The sequence below is a fragment of the Gasterosteus aculeatus genome, chromosome 1, assembly GCF_964276395.1.
Source record: "Gasterosteus aculeatus chromosome 1, fGasAcu3.hap1.1, whole genome shotgun sequence".
In the NCBI taxonomy this organism is placed as follows: Eukaryota; Metazoa; Chordata; class Actinopteri; order Perciformes; family Gasterosteidae; genus Gasterosteus; species Gasterosteus aculeatus.
Window position 1 is genome coordinate 13,386,632 of NC_135688.1, and position 20,010 is coordinate 13,406,641.

General features: G+C 43.0%; 2 protein-coding genes across 2 annotated transcripts; one reads left to right on the forward strand and one right to left on the reverse strand.

Annotated features, from left to right (window-relative positions):
- Positions 1 to 6,648: 6,648 nt before the first annotated feature.
- On the reverse strand, positions 6,649 to 9,497 carry LOC120830575 (odorant receptor 131-2-like). The gene has a single exon (XM_040195358.2). The coding sequence runs from the start codon at positions 7,603 to 7,605 to the stop codon at positions 6,673 to 6,675; it is 933 nt and encodes a 310-aa protein (XP_040051292.2). The 5' UTR covers positions 7,606 to 9,497; the 3' UTR covers positions 6,649 to 6,672.
- Positions 9,498 to 16,457: 6,960 nt separating this feature from the next.
- Positions 16,458 to 19,333, forward strand: LOC120821169 (diablo IAP-binding mitochondrial protein). The gene is made up of 6 exons (XM_040179577.2): positions 16,458 to 16,619; positions 17,045 to 17,177; positions 17,335 to 17,457; positions 18,029 to 18,139; positions 18,307 to 18,403; positions 18,774 to 19,333. Exons 1-6 carry the CDS (start codon positions 16,576 to 16,578, stop codon positions 18,980 to 18,982), a joined length of 717 nt encoding a protein of 238 aa, XP_040035511.2. The 5' UTR covers positions 16,458 to 16,575; the 3' UTR covers positions 18,983 to 19,333.
- The last annotated feature ends 677 nt before the right edge of the window (positions 19,334 to 20,010 follow it).

Sequence of the window (20,010 nt, forward strand, 5' to 3'; positions counted from 1 at the left end):
GGAGGGCTCCCACTACCCGCCTCAATGGCAGGATGGTCTCTGGCGTCCTCCTCGTCTCCTCCTCCTTTGAGAAGACCCTGGACAGGGCATCGGGCTTCCCATTCTGGGATCCGTGTCTGTAAGACAGAACAAAATCAAAGCGTCCAAAGAATAGCGCCCACCTAGCCTGTCGGGAATTTAGTCGTTTGGCACTCCGGATGTATTCAAGGTTTTTGTGGTCCGTCCACACCACAAACGGTTGGTCCGCCCCCTCCAGCCAATGCCTCCACTCCTCGAGGGCCAGTTTCACCGCAAGCAACTCCCTATTGCCAATGTCATAGTTCCTCTCTGCCGGTGACAGCCGATGGGAGAGGAACGCGCAGGGATGGAGCTTGTTGTCCTCCTTAGCTCTCTGGGAGAGTACCGCCCCAGCTCCGACCTCCGATGCGTCGACCTCTACTACGAACTGTAGGGACGGGTCCGGTTGGATGAGAATGGGTGCCGACGTGAAACGCTCCCTGAGCTCCTGGAAAGCGAACTCTGCCCCAGGAGACCACCGAAACGCTCTGAGATTGGAGTAAAGGTCAGTTAGGGGGGCTGCAATCTGGCTGTAGTTGCGGATGAACCGCCTATAAAAGTTAGCGAACCCCAGAAACCTCTGTAACTCCTTACGGGAGCTGGGTCTGGGCCACTCCAGGACGGCCTGCACCTTCTGGGGGTCCATTCTTACCTCTCCCTCGGCGATGACATAACCCAGAAAGCTTGTGCACCTGGTGTTAAATTCACACTTCTCCGCTTTCACAAAGAGTCTGTTCTCCAGCAGCCGCTGAAGAACCTGGCGGACGTGTCTCTGGTGTTCCTCCAGATTCTGTGAAAACACAAGTATGTCGTCCAGGTAGACAAAAACAAAGCGACCCAGCATGTCACGTAGGACGTCATTAACTAGACATTGGAACATGGCTGGGGCATTAGTTAAACCGAATGGCATAACCATGTATTCGAAGTGGCCCAGGGGGGTGTTGAACCCTGTGAGCCACTCATCCCCCTCTCGAATGCGGATCAGGTGGTAGGCGTTGCGGAGGTCGAGCTTGGTGAACACAGTAGCGCCCTGTAATGAATCAAAAGCAGTGTTCATTAGTGGTAACGGGTATTTGTTCTTGACAGACACGTTATTCAACCCCCGATAGTCAATGCACGGCCTGAGTGTGCCGTCCTTCTTAACAAAGAAAAAACCTGCGCCCAGCGGAGAGGAAGAGGGGCGGATTATTCCAGCTGCCAGTGAGTCCCTGATGTAATTCTCCATGGCCTCTCGCTCTGGTCTGGAGATATTGTAGAGTCTACCCTTGGGTAGGGAGGCCCCGGGCAGCAGTTCAATGTGACAATCGTAAGGCCGATGAGGGGGTAGAGATAGGGCCCGCTGTTTACTAAATACTTTGCCCAGGTCGTGATAAGCAGGTGGTACCAGAGTGAGGTCGGGGCCAGGCGTCAAACTCCCCTGCTGGGGACCCTGGGGACGGGCGGACTGTAAACAATTAGCCAGACAGAAATCACTCCAACCCAGAATACAGCTGGTGGACCAGTCAACTGAAGGATTGTGCTTTGCTAACCAGGGGTAGCCCAGCACAACCGGTACCAGAGGGGACTTGAAAACAAGAAAGCTGATCTGCTCAAAATGGTTACCTGATATTTGAAGCTGGACCGGCTCCGTTCTGTCCGTGATTCTGGCCAGTAGTCTGCCATCTAGGGAGTTCGCCTCAATAACTTCCTCTAACGGAACTCTACGGAGTCCTAATCGGTCTACAAGGTTATGATCCATAAAATTGTCATCGGCCCCGGAGTCAATGAGTCCCTCCACTGCCATTGCTGCAGTGCCGTTGCTGACTGAAATCTTCAGCGGAGTCCGTGATATGTGTGGGGAGGGGCATAGACTCTCGCTCGCTAGAATCCTCCTTACTTCCAGTGAGCGGGGCCGTTTCCCCCCTTTAATGGGCAACGAGAGCGAAAGTGACCCGACATGCCACAATAGAGACAGCAGTTAGTTGTGCGTCTGCGCAGAAGCTCCGCCTCTGAAATTTGGGTACGGCCCAGTTGCATGGGTTCAGGGTCTGTAACCCTCTCAGGAGTGTCGACTCTGGAGCACGCCGATCCCCTTGGTGCAGAGCCCTGCTCACGCCTCCGCTCCCTATTACGGTTATTAATCCGTGTGGTGAGACAGATCAGCTCCTCCAGTCCCTGTACCTCGGGGTAGGAGAGTAGACTGTCCTTAACGCCCTCATTTAGTCCGTTGTAGAACACCCCCTGTAGTGCATCCTCATCCCAGCCACTCTCCGCAGCTAGGATACGGAACTCTATGCTATAATCGGCGACACTGCGTGTCCCTTGCCGCAGTGATAATAATCGCTTTGAAGCGTCCTTTCCCCGAACGGGGTGATCGAAAATCTTCCGCATCTCCGCGGTGAATAACTCACATGATTGGGCGATTGCGCCCTGCTTCTCCCAAACGGCAGATGCCCATTCCAAAGCCTCCCCGCGCAGTAATCCAATAATGTAGGAGATCTTGGCTCGCTCGCTCCGGTAGGAGCGGGGCTGTTGCTCGAACACCAGTCCCACCTGTATCAGAAACGAGCGGCACCGGCCGCTGTGTCCGTCATATCTCTCCGGCGTGGGGACCTGGGGCTCGTGGTCTGGCATGGACATGACCACAGAAACGGGTTCAGAAGGGCTCGGAACCGGAGGCTGGGGTGGTGCGCTGAGGTGCGCCTGGATCGCGGCGATACTGTTCGACAGGGAGTCCAGGCTGGCCATTATTCCCTGCAGGGAGGACTGGTGCTGTCCCAACATGGCTCCTTGGGACGAGATCGCCTGACGTACCGTGTCGAAGTTTGCTGGGTCCATAGTTGGTCGGATCGTTCGGATCGTGCGAGGCCAACCTCTCCCAGATCCACCAGAGGGAGAACTAAACCAGCCTTTACCTGGGTCTGGAGGGGGGAACTCTGACATTTTGGACAAAAAGGGAAGAAGAGAGACAGGTCTGTAGTTGTTTTCTTCAGAAGGATTGAGTGTAGGTTTCTTAAGGAGAGGGTTAACTCTTGCCTCCTTTAGGGAATTGGGAAAACAGCCGGTATCTAGTCACGCACTCGCGTCACACATCCAATTTCTCACGCACGTCGACCTTCCCTGGATAGAATGTCACTCCAAGGTTTCTTGAAAAGTTGAGAGCCCCACTAGCACGTTTAAAGTTGTTTTGTTGCCTTATGGCAAACACCGTTAGCAAGTCTTCCCTCCTGGCTGAGTGTGGTGCTAGTTAACTGGATCAACACTAGCCCTGGCTACATTTCTAATGAGACCTTACGGCTAACACATTTAGAAGGGTGTTCTCGCCCAGGCTAACTGGATGAGATGCTATGTTTGACTAGAACAACATATATATATATTGTGTCACTGGAGATCTAGCAGTGGTCACGGTTAACCCTGTGTCCTCATTTGGGCTAACACAGTGAAAAGCTGGCACTGAGACTGCGACTATCTGTTAGCAGAGGGTCCTCGCTCAAGCGAACACGCAGAGATGCTAAGTGGAATAAATTAACTTTGACGTTGTTGTATTCAAAAATGAAGAAACGCTGGACTGACAGAGGGCATCGCAGATCAAAAGGTTAAAATCCAATGTATTTAATAAAAGAGATAGTGTTGTGGTAAAAAGAACATCTCAGCTGAGGAGCCGCTGGTCTCAGCAACCAACAGGCCCCAGGTAAGTCCTTTTGACCATCCCTAGTGCCTGTTTGTTGTCTCCACCAGCAAACTCGAGAACAATGGTTCCTACAGGTATTTATAACAATGCTTAAAGGTGTGAAAGTTAGTGTCCACCCTTCTGTTATAACGCGGTACTTAATCACAAACACGAGGACACTCTTCCAGTTCGCACCTCACTGGGTTGTAAACTTTAATAAACTTCCACGTCGCGTGTACGGTCCATCTTGCTCGGTCCGGTTACAAGGCAGTGTTTCTCCAATAACAGTCTGTGTGACTCACGGAACTAAACAATGGTTCCTATCTATAGTTCCTTGTAGCGGCCCCTCGGATTGATTGATCAAGACGCAGAGAGTTTCAAACGGGTGTTGATTTATTTTGTTTATCTCGACGAGCACCATAAGCACCATGACGTCGTGAACATCTTGAACACCATGAACACCGTGAAAACTACAGAATGAAACAGAAGAAATACACAATGCTTCTATGTAGTTTCAACAATTAACTTATACAAAATAATGTTTACACTCGATACAAATCATTTGAAATACTAGCCAAAGTGAAATGAAATATGTTTAAAACGCTATGACAAATAAAACATCACATGCATCCTTCATACCTCAATCCGCTCTCAAGGGCGCTAAAATCAAAGGAATTTCCTCCACCAGCTAGCATCTCGGCACACCCTCATAATTAGGAGCTTTTTGAAATGACGGTTACGAACAATACAAAATAATGAAATAAATTACAATTTAAACTCTTTCTTTACATCATTCGAATGTATTTAACACGATACATTTCACGACTTCTGGTGAGTTCAATGTAACTCGGATTTCGAATGGCCGTTAGTCAATATCAGTTGTTGTGCAAGTATTGGATGCATGCATTCCAGTTGATTACATTACATCAAATTCAATCATAACTGTACATCTATGTTATTCTATTACAGAATTACAGTGGTTTTACAATATTGTCATTACTTTATTGATTACATAGTTTTAGAATCATGGCTGTATTCTGGTGTACACTATATGCATTTTTATTAATTTTATGAACCGGGTCGTCAATTTGTTTCTAATATCCTACAACGTGGTGTCCACTGAGGCTTTTTACACAGTGCAGCTGTCGGTTGGCAATGTTTCTCACTGTAAGGACCTGCTATTCGTAGGGTGGCCAATTCCTTCACGTCAAAAAGGAGGACACTTTGCATACACAGGGACAGGCAAGCAGATTTGTTTGGTATGATCCGGTTTTAAATTTAAATGTTTTTCCACCAGATTACATAAAGGTGCATACACATACCACATAGCTAATAAAAAATATACAAGATACAGCTCATGACAACGTGCCCTTCCAATTCAGATTACATAGGTCTAATAATATTTTTTATGCTAATTGACATGAACAGGACTGAGTTGTATGACATTCTGAGGGCACCCGTGCGCGGGGGTGGCCAAAGCGGAGCATGTGAGGTGTGAGCTGTCCTATCTGTTAAAATGAGCAGTGAGATAAAGTAGTAGTTTGTCCTTTTACACTGTGAAATAATACACAGGCCGGCCGCCGACCGCTAGCACCCCCCGGCCGCAGACCGCTAGCACCCCCTTCCCCCGTCAGCGTGTCCCTGAAATCAGTGTCCCTGATTTGGGGTTGGGAGAGTTGGCAACCCTACTGTGGTACCAACTGCGCACGAGCACGTGTTACGCCGCATCAACACATGGCTCATTTGAATATTAAAATCAGCCATGTGTTGATAAGTCACTACACGAAAATGTAACCAATGAAATTACTTATTTTGACACACATTTTTAGCCAATTAGCGGCTGGATTGGATTGGAATACGGGACTGGAGCTGTCCCTGACGGGACATATCAAAATCACCTATAACTCGAGATGTCCCGGACAATTCGGGACGGTTGGCAACCCAAAATATATTGGTAAGCAAATTGTCCTCGTGCAGTAACTACCCACGTTAGCTTTGTCCGTGCTGGCCCAATCTAGTGTCCTGTTTAATTTGTCTTTAAATAGAGGTGAATCTCTTTTACTGGGCTTTCACAGTGTTGCAAAATCTGAGACTACTTTTAGATTCAGTCATTTTAGACAATGTTTTTATACTGAGTTTGAATCACAAACTACAGTTTAAAACAGTCAGTGTGCAATAAATTGTATTTTAAATGTATTTGAGTTATCAACTACTGTGGTGCATACACACCACCTCACTGAGGAACCACCCTTTTGGTTGCATACGCCTGAAAATAAAATACTTATGCCATAAAGCTTACCATGATGGCAGAGGGCTTTGAAAAGCTGCAAAATGTATTTATTGAAAGTATATTTTCAAAGTGTCTCATCGAATAAAGTTGATTTCAAGGGTAATGCTGACGTCATGATGATGATGATTTTATTGATTCTTTTAGACTTGATGAATCTAAAATATTGTATAATACATTTAAACAACTGCTAGGTTTGGCTATTTATTGAAGTTCAAATCCATTGGAATATGATTAACTGTTAACTATTTTTTACTGTATAAAGACTACATATGTTATATACTACTCTTTTAGATGTTACATTAGGCCTACATGTCATTTAGAGAAAAAGAACAATAAACAAGGGAGTGCAATGTTTTGAACTGGATGCGGGCAGCGCATGTACAGAGTAATGTGGGAGAATTTCGGGAGGTTAAAGACCAGTCGAGCTGCAAACTAGTGCTTTGGACTAGTTTGGTTTAAAGAAAAGATACTTAGTCCAATTTTAGGTCGTCTGGATGTCTGAAGGTCCAGTAGTAGACTGCTACGTTGTGAATAGACCAAAAAGAAGGTTGTGTGGGTCACTATAATGTATTGTAAGAAACTGGGGCTATCAATGTAATATAATCACACATATATTTTATGTACATACATATTATTGTATTATGAAGCAAGATACACTTAAACAAATATTTATTAATCAAGGTACATTTGGCGACTGTTTCTTATACAAGCCACAGAGAGCGTAGTATTTTAGTGCATGAAAAAACATTTCATCCCTGAGGCCATACACAAGAGGACTTATACATCTTGGAGCGAGAATAAAAGCAATGTAATTAAAATACCTGACATTAATGAATAATATTAAATTAATCTGAAGTACAGCAGCCTCTATGAATGGACACCACAGATGGAAGAGACAGAGCGACAGCTGAAAAGTATGAAAAATTACTGTTTTGAGACCTTTCCTTGTTGACTTTTTATCCTCTCCTGATGCAGCTTTGGCTACTTTCATTATTTTAACATAACAGAATACAATAGCAATGAACATTATGAAGAAGTAAAACTGACTTACAGCTGACCGAAGATGACCCTGCCATTTGTGAAAGGTGAACATTTCCACACCACATTCTCTGCCCTGGGAATAGAAGTTGTGGGACGCTGATGCAAAGAAGGCGGCAAGAATAAATACGCAGGGTATAGCGCTGAGGCTGTGAATGATGAGGACGCAGTGCAGAGCTCTGCGAGTTGAGCACAGCTCTCCATGCCTCAGGGGCCTGCAAACGGCCACATAGCGCTCCAGGGTCATTGCTGTCAAAGTAACCGGTGTGACATAAGTGTACAGAGATGAAACAATGTATATGATAACACACAGCCACACTTGCATGGTAATCTTAATGTAACTGAAAATGAGCAGGATGTCAGATATGATTAAAAATAAAGAGTCAGACAGCAGGGTTGTAGCAAACAAGATGTACCGCATGGTTGTGTAGAAGTCTTTCACAAAAAAAGTTCTTATTAGCAAAAAGTTGATGAAAAGAAAGACTGACACCAAAACCTGAACTATGACTACCCGATAGTTAATCTTGTACGTTGGAGATTCAACACCAACCACTGAGTTATTGGCCGCCATATAATCTTCAGCTATAGCCAGCTGTCCAAAGGTTTGAAACACTGTCACAATCAACCTATTGTAGCTCTAAAGACAGATCAACATTAAGAATTCATTATCAAAAAAACTATCATTGAAATCAAAGATATTTGTAACAGCCTGATACACAGGTTTCCTCAGTCACACAGCCCAAAGAACAACCTCACAACTTTACATTTTAGCCGATTACACACACACTAGAATATTTATATAGTACCAACAATAAGTGGGACATACATAATAGCTTCACGTTACCAAACCATCTCTTAATGGGACATGGAAGTGCACAGATCCATAGATGAAGGTCCTTTGCTGGGTTCGGTCCTGTCTTCTGGGAGAGGAATGTGTTTTAAGACTTTATAGGAGCAGATATGACGCAGAGGGAACACCAAATCAGACAATGTCGTCATCTTCTAATTATTGTTAACACACCTCACAGGCCATTGTTACTTCAACTAATCACTTTGTGTGTTGCATACACATCAGCTTTGCAGGTGTAAGTATGAAGACATGTTTCAAAGCTAGATTGTGCTAGACGTGCTGTCCAACAAAATGTTAATACATTTTTCAAACTTTGACACGCAAAAGTTGAATGGAAATGCGTCCATGTATAGAAAATCCCTATCACTATTGCCATCTCATTCCCTCCATGTCATTCGTGTTGTCAATCATCCTCAGCTCAGTATTGTTCTGCTACTTTTATTAAGTGTAAACTTGCACGATTCCAAGGATTTTGTCATGACTGATTGCCACAGTGTCTTCTGTTATTTGATCACTGGGAATCACCACAGTTGTAAACATGACAACTCGTGACAATAGTTATTGTATTTATTTTAGTGTTAGAAAGGATGCATGGATTCAATGCCCGGCAATATATTTATTTAGTCCAAGATTCCCTGTCTTCCTTTTAGTTGGAAACACAATGCCTTCACAAAAAGTGTATCTGCGTTACAGCGCACAAATGATCAAAGTCTAAGCTGCATGTTTGTGGTAGTGGTCTTCACTACATTGTGCATGGAAACGGCGTGTGCCACACACGATTCTAAGTTGAAGATTGGTGCACAGACCCACAAGCCAATCTTCAACAAAAAGCTGTGTGCTGGCATGAACCATTACACATTACTTCCATGGACGCTGTAAAGAAAAGATGCTGACCCGATATCCTCTCAGAAGTAATCATCATCCCTGGTATGAACGCTCACTAAAGCGGCCTACAATGAGTGATCCAATATTATAACAATGTGAACCATGGTGGCAGGGAACACCTAGTGGTCTCACTACGTGCAAAACACAGCGGCAAATAGGAAAACACAACGAAACTAACTCCTTACGGAAAGGGTAGGGCCTTATAGCAGAGGACGGACCCTTCTGATTGGACAGGCGGACTGTCTGTCTTTTAACAGGAAATGATACAGGGCTCTCAAGTATCACGCATTGAGCGAGACAGTCACGCACTCCCGCCACACATCCAGTTCCTCACGCCACGGAATCGGACTCCGGTCCCCGAGTTGTGTCGACCATAGCGTCCACAGCGTCCACCGGCCGTAGCGTCCGCGGTACCCCCCGTAGCGTCCGTGGTACGCGGCGTCCACCGGCCGTAGCATTCGCGGCACCCTCCCCCCCTTTTATTTACAACACCTAAATATAATTGAACAACAAAACACCGGTAAAACAATGGTGAAACACTAGTAGGACACTTTTAAGACACTCGTAAAACCTCGCCATCTCTCCGTGACTTTCTGCTGCGGCTCTCCTGCTGCGCTCACTTCCCCCCCTCATCACAGGCTCTCAGTCCCGCCACTGATTTATTGATTGCCATAATATCTAGAAAGCGGCATTTCTCAGCTTTCACAATCCGATTGTGCAAATAGTTAAGGAGTCACAGTTTTTTGAATCCTCTATGTCACTTTCCGTCGCCGGCGAAAGGCTTCGAATTAAGAGGGTTAAAAGACAGACAGTCCTTCTGTCCAATCAGAAGGGTCTGTCCTCTGCTTCCTGCTCTAAGGCCCTACCCTTTCCGTAAGAAGTTAATTTCGTTGTGTTTTCCTATTTGCCGTTGTGTTTTGCACTTCAGGGCCACCGTATCTCACATGTAGAAATAAGTACACTTACCTGTACCTCATACATGATGCAACCTGAGACTGAATGTTTTGAGGAATGTGCGAGGGCACTCTTTTGCTAATGCAGTAAGGCCTCGCTACTTGTGATGAATGATCTTAAAATGTGTACATTTGTTTGTATATTCCATATTGATTTCCATTCCAAGTTCTTTTCTAACTTTACCTGACCCCATGGCCAGGGGGGTATTGGTATTGGATGTCTTGTCATTATACATAGCCAATGCAGTGGACAAAGTAAATGATTAATACTGATTTTTATCTTAGGAGAAAAGTTCATATGCGTTTGGTTTTAGTTTTTAAACTTAATACATTATCTTTGTCATCCTTTGTGTTTTATTGTGTTTTGGATTGTTGTCAGGTCTGAGCACTAACTACCAGGAGCATACACAGAGATATCCCTGCAGATATGGTTTGTTTTTCTCTGTGTGGATTTAAACTCAAAACACAGGAGCGTTACTAATGAGCCCATCGACACTATTAGTGGCAAATAAAGTCTGGGGAAACTCACGGTCACAGTTAATTGCGTCATCAATTATTCACACTACCCTCTGTGGGCTCTCAGCAAAGATGCATGTAGCAAAACTTACAAAAAGTTTTGAGATAGTTGGAAAACTACTGATCTTTAAAAAAAATCAATTTACCCTGAATATTGTCTTGTCCTTTTTATAACTGCCCACCCAAACCAGTGATATTATTTAGTAACCCTTCCCGAATGCTGTGGCTCTACCCACACATCAGTTTCATCCACATGGTTGCCATTGCAATCATTATCCAAATTGGTGATTGAATGCATTACTTTTTGTTTCTTTAAAAAAAATATATCATGTGTTAAAGAAAATCTTCAAAGGGCCCATGAAGTAAAGAACAGCTGTTACATAATTCATTATGCAGCAACAGGATTATTATGAGTCCTCCTCGGATGGATAACATTGTTTGTTGTGTGTGAAGGTGTTTGGTTTTAAAAGAAAATATTGAACTGATACAGTGGGCTGGTCTGCACCTTTTAGTGACACAATTAGTTTTTACTTATAGCTAAATCTAAAGCTAAGCTAAATCCGTTCAAAACTAACGTGAATTTTTGTTTTAGATCACTCTCCTTGCAACACAAAAACACACCAACACACCGTCTCCACATACTTGGACTCAATACCAAATTTCAGCCTCTTATGGCAAAAACTGGATGGATTTATTTTAGACCAACCTTTCACTTAATGAACAACAATACTTGGTGTGCCCTTTACAGTAAACAACTTCTGATAGTTAACTCTGATATTGTCAGGGGATTGCGGGAGGTAGGACTCAGACGCAGAGTTAAAAATCAAAAGGGACTTTAATTGTCAAAAAGGTTAAAGCAAAAGGCCAAGGGGCAAAACGGGAGACAGGAACTGCGAACGACGAGAGACAAGAGCCGTTTCTCAATACCTAAGACGGCGAGAACGGACTCGCGTTCCCGTGAGAATAGACTCGGGAGACAGACTCGGGAGTCCTGACTCACGGGTACGGGAGAACGGAGAACGGACATTTCCGCAATTGGAACAGCAGCTGACTTGATGACGTCACCACAGTAGGCGGTCTTTGTTTACGCACGCAAGTATCTCATCTGCCATCGCAGCTTGCCGAGGTGAAATGCATTCTGGGATATATGTCTCTCACAAGAACAGACGAGCCTGCTTCGATGCATGCCCGGTAAAATGGGCGGGGCGAGTCACATCCGGGTATTATGACCGTTCTCGGCCAGATGCGGACTTGAGAATTGGAACAGTACTCGGGCTGTGACTGATGACGTTTCACGAGTCCACGAGAACAAAAGTCCACACAAGAACGCATATTGAGAAACGGCCAAGGACATGCGTGGCGAAAGACAATGACGCGACAAGTGACACAAGAGACACACGGCTTAAATACACAAGGGAGGTGCAGGTGATTGGACACAGGTGGAAACTATTAGACGATCACAGGGGATGACGGGACAAGGCAGGAAGTGAAGTTACCCGGGGACACGAGTGGCAGAAAACTACAAAATACAACAGGAAGTGAACCACACCGTGACAGATGTGTTCTCAGGGAATAAACTGATATTGTTAGCGTGTTTTTGTTGTCCAAATATTTTTATTGTCAACATAATGATGATGATAATTAGCCAGTAATCTTTATTCCCTTGTGTAACATAAACTCCTGTGGAGCTTATTAAAAGTGATGATTAATGGCATCATTAATTATTCAAAGACCGGTGTGTTGATGTTGGCACGGCTAATTAAACCTTCTGTAATCGCTTGTTTGTTTATAGCACGTTAATGAAACCATAAAATAAATGCTTGAATCGAATGTTGTTGAAAGAATAAAATGTGTTACTTTAATCTTTATTTTCTTTTAATATCGTCCCTACGGGTATTGAAAAACATATTGTAAAGTGAGTTTAGAAACACATTAACAATTGCACTGGTCACTATAACCCAATCTGTGATCATTGTTAATACATCGCCCATTTTTTTTACTTTATTGCTATAAACAATAAATGCATGGCACATTGACCCGACCCCATAGTGTGCCAATTTAACATGACACTGACTATTTTCTATATCTATGTTAATTACAGATTATAATCTATAAACTGTTTGTCTAAACTGTGCGACACGATTTTTCTAAAGGAAGTATTGTTGTCTGGCATTGCGCAGGTATGCATAATAGATCACATGAGATAATATTAAAGAATGAAGAATTATTAGTAAGTAGTAATAAAAGTAAGTAATTATTAAAGAATTATTGACTCATAAGCAGTGCTGGGCAAGTTACTGAAAAATGAGTATTTAGTTACAGTTACTAGTTACTTCTTTTAAAGGTAATTGAATTACTTACCAGTTACTGTGTATCAAAAGTAATAAGTTACTCTGGAAAGTAACTTTTAAGTCTCATTTTTAAATGTAATGAATATAAATAGTACTGAACAGTCAAACACAATAAACATATTTGTTAGACCTATTTATTGTAATCAACAGGGCAACAGGCCTTCAAATCAAGCAAAAGTAATATTTAATACTTAACTTAATACAAAATAACTGTTTCAGGCATTTGCCTGAAGGCATCTTACTCGACATTTGATGCATCTCATCTTCAACATAGCGAGCAATCAATCTATTCAGCTCCTCCCGGTTTATCGGCTGCACTGCAGTCCGTGTAAAGTGGAGCATTGGTTGTTTGCGTGGAGCGGCGCCTGCAGCGTCTGCAGGCCTGCGGTCTTTCGTCATGAGCGACGCGATGCTGTTTACGTGCACGTACGGCGACTATTCTGTGACACACAACGTTTGGTGGACACAACTTTTTTGAACTGACAGGCAGCTATTTACTTACTATTTGCCGGCCCTCCGCTTCGCGTCCCGAAAGAGAGTAACGCGAGTAACAAACTCATTTCAATTTCAGTAATTGTAACTGCGTTAATTTATTTTAAAAAGTACTTTGTTACATGCTCTTTACCGCTAAAAGTAGTGGAATTACAGTAATGTGTTACTTTGTAACACTGCTCATAAGCCTCTCAGCTTTCACTTGAATCAAGAATTCCATATGGGATGTAACTCTTTTCTAATACTCTCTTTTGCGAACAGGACATAACATCCCTTCTAAAAGCCAACAGTTACGCTCAATCCTCCATCCTTATGTCAGTGTCTTGCCATCAATTCGTTCTTCTGTTTTAATTAGTTTGCTCATTTTCCACATGCACATATTCCTGGCTCTCCACTCTGTGGTCAGAAGAAAGGTGTGCAGTAAAGGGCATCTAAGGGCCTAAATGTATGACAAAGTTCTCTTTTATCATTGCAAGCCTGCAAATGCTTGGGAGGAATTTAAGCACTTACATCTCAGGCAGTAACCCTAATTAAACCTTTCTCCTGCAATCATTTGTGAAATATACTCTCATTTATTTTTGGTTTGCTTTCATTTAATTTGGTTAAATTTGTCTTATAGCTTTGAACAATAAAACTGCCAGAGGTGGAAAGTACATTAACTTGATGACTGTACTTTCTGCTGCTTTATATATACTGATACTCCACTGAAATTCAGAAGTAACACTGTAGGACAGTATAATGTTCTGGTTAATATCATGCATGGTTTTGTATGAAAACCCATGATTATAATTACATTTCCAGTGTCATAAATACCTCTCTGTACAGTGTGAGGATTTCAACATGCTGCATTTGTTGATGTATATTTGTAAAGAGAAATCTTGTATTTAGAACATTATTCTATTTTTTAGAACATGCTACATCTCTGAAGTTTATAACAAGCCAAACCGTTTATCAATCGGTTGAAAAAGTTATTATTATTAAAGTTAATATTGTTAATAACAGTTACTTAAAACATACATGAATCGTTACCAACACAATGTTATGGGTGAGCGAGCTGACTCTACCAAGATGGCCGCCATGTGCGGACAAGACATATAGCCTTTATATATATATATCTATGAGTTTGACGCTAAAGCCTAGTTTAAGCTTTAGCGTTTTCAGGGAAATGAAAGGACACGCAGACGCAAGAGCCCCTTGCGTCCCTTTTCACACCTCCTTGCGTCCTTGCGTGTGTCGACCCATTTTTCTAGACTAGCGTCAAAAGCTACGCAAGCCTCACGCAGCCCACAAGGCTGCGATTGGTCTGCTAACTACATCCTTTAAGGAGTGTCACATTTCCGGTTTCATAGCACAATACCGCCATTATTAAAACGAAGAACGTTTACGAGAGAACGGATCAGATTGAAGAGCTTTTGTCGGAAGAAATGCGTAAATATGACTGCTAATACAAGCCGATTCATGGAGGGAAACTCCGCAAACGTTGGTTTGCCGATCGAGGGGTTGTGGAGGAAAATACGGGACAAATGTGTCCACGATGAAAAGCAGCAGTGGCGATGCACGGGGCAAACAAGTCTATGATAAATAAATAAAAACAAACCAACGACTTCCACACACAAAGACAACAAAAAACATTACTTCACCTATTGTTCTGGCGGTGAATTGCTCTGCAACACACGCAAGACTTTTAGTCTTGCCAAACCATGAATTGAAACGAGTGCGTCGACACAACGGTGCGTAAAGACCCATTTTTCTAGACTAACGTCAAAAGCTACGCAAGCCTCACGCAGCCCACAAGGCTGCGATTGGTCTGCTAACTACATCCTTTAAGGAGTGTCACATTTCCGGTTTCATAGCACAATACCGCCATTATTAAAACGAAGAACGTTTACGAGAGAACGGATCAGATTGAAGAGCTTTTGTCGGAAGAAATGCGTAAATATGACTGCTAATACAAGCCGATTCATGGAGGGAAACTCCGCAAACGTTGGTTTGCCGATCGAGGGGTTGTGGAGGAAAATACGGGACAAATGTGTCCACGATGAAAAGCAGCAGTGGCGATGCACGGGGCAAACAAGTCTATGATAAATAAATAAAAACAAACCAACGACTTCCACACACAAAGACAACAAAAAACATTACTTCACCTATTGTTCTGGCGGTGAATTGCTCTGCAACACACGCAAGACTTTTAGTCTTGCCAAACCATGAATTGAAACGAGTGCGTCGACACAACGGTGCGTAAAGACCCATTTTTCTAGACTAACGTCAAAAGCTACGCAAGCCTCACGCAGCCCACAAGGCTGCGATTGGTCTGCTAACTACATCCTTTACGGAGCACTTTTCATAGCATTATTAAAATGTAGATTTTTTACAAAAGAATGAATCAGATTGAAGAGCTTTTGTCAGAAGAAATCCGTAAATATGAACACTTATACAACCCATCATTGGGTATAAGGACCCGCGGATGGCCTCCAATTCATGGAGGGAGATCTCCGCAAACGTTGGTTTGCCAGTCGAGGGGAACAATGTTGTGGAGGAAAAAACAGGACACATATGTTCGCGAACAGGGCGATGAAGTCTATGATAAATAAATAAACAAACCAACGACTTCCACACACAAAGACGTCATTCTCTAGGTCGCCCGCAATAATAATACGGAACAAAATCGCTGCATACCTGGAGCGCAAAACAAATCAATATAAAAAAAAACACAACGAGCCTCTCGTCTGTCAGTAGCGATCGCATGGTGACTTGATGTGATTTTTTTTTCTTCCAATGGCAGGTGATCTAGTGAGCGAACGTGTCCCCCTGTTCTAACGAATGCGCTCACTCACAGAGTGCGACCCTCAGTGGACGCGTTAGGAGTAGCAGCTACTTTTATAGAAATGCAATTTTGGTTTTTGTAATTCTCACAACAGCAAATACATCCAGCTGGCCGCCCGCACTGGACCCCCCCCCCCCCCCCCCCCCCCCAAGGGGCCGGATTCGGCCCACGGGCCTTGAGTTTGACACCTGTGTTGTAGGACTATTACCTCCCCTACATTTATTTTAAAACTATGTTTTCACGAGTTCAGTGCCTTTGCAGGTTCTGATTAATATATAATAATATTACAAATGATACTTCATTAAATCATGTATTGATAAGTAACTCTGATGCAGGCCAATCTTAACTGCTTCACCAATCAATTCAATTTGAGAAGCTTTAATTTCCTAATAGAGAGGAAGAAAACACTAGTCTAAATATTACCAAGCAGATTCTCCATAGGTCAGTGAACAAATCCCTCCAAAGCATTGTTCAGCATGATTAATGACAACCAGGACTTTACACACCCCTCATGCTATGGCTGGTTGCTGTTTAGCAGTCAAAACGTAACTGAGCACAAAATAATGTTGCTTTTTCTTCACCACGTGAGTGCAGCAGCGTTGTTTGTGACAGCTCCACAGAGGCGGAACCTTTGCTCAGTGACGACGGACATTTGTAGTGTCGGACAAACATGGCCGCGCTACGGAAAGTAACAACATGCCTCCGTCTCCTCAGGTAGGTTGTGTTAGACGCGGCTTTAGAGACCACGTTTGTAACACCTCCGAGCTTTCTGAAATGAACCGCACCTCAAAGTGGAATATTGTCTCCGATTCTAAAGGGATGAACTTAGAATGTTTTGCTTCAAAACGGTTCTAGCAACAGCAGCAACCGGAAGTTGCCACAAGCACGTTAAACTTATTTTTCATTGCCAACAATTAGCATTTGTGTGTCTTGTCATACTCATGTGAATTAATATAAGCGTTTAATGTTGGACTAGCTTCCCACAATCGCAAGGCTTTGGTGGCAACACGCTATTTATGGCGCGGTAGCTCACTTTTATACCCACTAATAAATACGTGGCAAAGAACTGGGATGTAACGTAAACTGGTGTGTTCGTGCAGCGGTACGCAACGTTTTCTCTTTTTTTTAATTTTCTTCAGGAGTTCAGCTCCTGTCCTGTTCAGCAGCAGAAAACCTGCAGTCCATAAAGCGGTCAAATGGACAAGTATTGTGTACACGGGCGTAGCGTCTCTTGCTGTGGGCGGCGGGCTTTGTGCTGTTCCTTTCAAACAGGTGAGCTGGTCAATTTACCAGAAACGCGGCAACTTTATAACTGACGTCACGCATCGGGCCTAACCCTTGACCTGTAACGTTATCGACGAGAAAGGACCTTATTGCTTTAGTGTACACTTGCATGGTGTTTATTGCTCTCCATGTGTCTCTTTTGCAGGTTGAAAACCTCTCTCACGACTCTCTAATCAAACGAGCTGCCTCTCTGGTTACAGACAGTTCAAGCACGTTTCTGTCTCAGACCAGTTTGGCTCTCATAGACGCCATTACAGAGTACTCTAAAGTAAGTTTTGATTGTGTGGTAAACCTATTCCGATATCCTAGCCTATATACTGAATTTAGGGTTATTTTTCATGACAATGAGTTACAATCCGTACAGCATACTACAAACGTGTGTTCTTAGATCTAACGTTAACCCCCTATAATTCCACATACAAGAAACATAATACTTCCTGATTCCTGTCAGTAACATTACGCCACAGAATTTGTTGCAGCTTAAACAGTGTGATGCAGGGTGATGACACAGTTTTTTTTATACTATGAATTGAATAGGACTTTTTTTGAGGGTGAAGTTGTTTATGCCTCAGTCCAACTTTAAATAGACCAGAATAATAGAAGAGCATTAAGCATTTAAAGTGGTTCATGGCCAGTTTCAGCATGTATTGCCAATAATAGATCTGTATACAAATAACACCCTGTCCTGTCCGGTGGTGGAGATAATCAACACCTATTTTGTTTAAATCTATCGACTATAATATTTTGAATAGCTTCCATACGCCAAAGAATCCTCTGTGCGACTCTGTGGTTTTATTTCAAATGTAAACGGCATATGTCCTTGCTCTGTTTGCTAACAGGCTGTGCACACACTCATAGCCCTGCAAAAAAGATATTTGCAATCACTGGAAAAACTGAGTCCTACAGAAGAAGATACCATCTGGCAAGTGATCATTGGTCAACGTTCACAGGTTAGTTTGTGTTTTCTACTGAGAAAAGTACATCAAAATAAACCTGAGTGTAGCAGAACACTTTTGTCTTTTTAATTCATTGACTTCATTTAATTCATTATGACAAAGGACTTGCAAACCCTGTTGATCTGTAGGTCTTGACTCAAGGATTGTTTTTGCCCTGACAGATTAGAGACCGACAAGATGAATGCAAGCGCTTTGAGTCAACCTGGGTCAGCGCAGTCAGGCTGTGTGAAACAGCAGCTGAGGCAGCATACATCTCAGGTGTGTAAAAGACAATGTCCCAGTTGAGTTTTAAGGCTGCGCGAGCAAACTGTTGTGAAGTCGTGGTTGAAGTGTTGACCCTGATTTTTTAAGGGTTTTTGTGACTATGATTAAATGTGTACAGCTGTGAAACATCTTCTGAAAGCTTTGCAGGTCGCCGTCTGTGCCCGTTCCCATTCAGCTGCTGTCAGTGTTGCACGTTGAGCAGTGCATGGATCATTTGCTGTCACTCAGTAGGGCTTTTTGTCTAACAAAATGGAGATGATGGACAGGAGTGTCTTGTCGATGACCACGGCCTATGTCCGGACTTAAGCTGGTTTTATGTCCACCTTTTGATCTTTCTTTCTTTCTTTCTTCTGTGTGTTTCCAGGAGCTGAACATGCTGCCATCACAGTGAGGTCCAACATCCAGGTAGCCCAATCGCAGGTGGAGGTAGCACAGAAACTGTCATTGGATTCAGATAAGAAGTTAGCCGAGACTAAAGTAATGGAGGTTGAAAGGGTGATGCAATATGTTGCCTCCTCACAAAATAACATTGAAGAGGAGGAGGTGCCTGAGGCTTATCTAAGAGAAGACTGAAACAAATGTACCAAAAGAAATGGTAACACATAAAAAAGGTTTAATTTCTTCTTCTTCTTCTTCTTCTTCTTCTTCTTTTCATACTGATTTGTTCTCTCTTTTTGACTTTTAAATGTGTTTGACTGTGAATTGTCATGTGTATTGTGCTCAAATGAGCAGCTGTAATTCTGAAACAGCGAATCACACAAAATGAGGACATCTCCACAAATCAACACTTCCTGTTCAATGTTTAGTCATTTAAGGCTAAATCAGAATAATGATTATCAACTGCTTCTAAAGAAAGAATATTATGTTTTTGACTCATTGAAATCCAATTTTTGTGTTCTACCAAAATAAAACCCGTTATGTGTATCTCTTTTTCACTCAACTCTTTGTTCAGTCAGTAAAGTTGTATCGTACTTTAGTCTCCAAAAAGACCATGTGCATATTTACAGTAAGAAAAAGTGGGCCTTAAACAGTGTGAACCCCTTTTAATTCCTGCAGATGGCGTTCTAAATCCATTGTGGCCCTCTTACTTAATTATTTCTACAGTTGGATGCACTATTTCCATTTTCATTCCCAATCAGTCCAAATGAGTTTACTGGAGTAACTATTTCCCATTGTTTATACTTTTTTACTAAAATGGAAATGACCCATTTTATTAACTGTCTATGGTGTTTAAAAACAAGATTGTTAGAGAACCATCCCTGTGAATACGCTGCACACCCTGCGGCACGTTTCCCTACAATTGCACACTGCATTTAGACTCCAACCCAGCGTGGCTACATACAGTACCACAATTTAAGGATTGTGCATGGATCATAACCAGTTTGAACCCTCAATACCAATTTCTGAGCAGCCTTATCCTTCCCAAATGTGAGTGTGCTCTGACTGTTACTGCGCTCTGCATGTTTGCCTTCCAAAAGGTCAGTGTTTACTGCACAGGGTCAGCGTGGAGAGATCTCATTACGGTGGGAGGCCGATGTGGAGCTGCAAACACCAGTGTGATATCTCCCTGCTCTAGGTGGTCAAACCTTGGCCTATGAAAG

Excerpts from the sequence above, each read along its gene's own strand:
- LOC120830575 (XM_040195358.2), bottom strand. The coding sequence starts at position 7,605 with ATGGCGGCCAATAACTCAGTGGTTGGTGTTGAATCTCCAACGTACAAG.
- LOC120821169 (XM_040179577.2), top strand. The coding sequence starts at position 16,576 with ATGGCCGCGCTACGGAAAGTAACAACATGCCTCCGTCTCCTCAG. Across the intron at positions 16,620-17,044 it reads ACATGCCTCCGTCTCCTCAG|GAGTTCAGCTCCTGTCCTGT; the intron begins GTAGGTTGTGTT and ends AATTTTCTTCAG. Across the intron at positions 17,178-17,334 it reads GTGCTGTTCCTTTCAAACAG|GTTGAAAACCTCTCTCACGA; the intron begins GTGAGCTGGTCA and ends TCTCTTTTGCAG.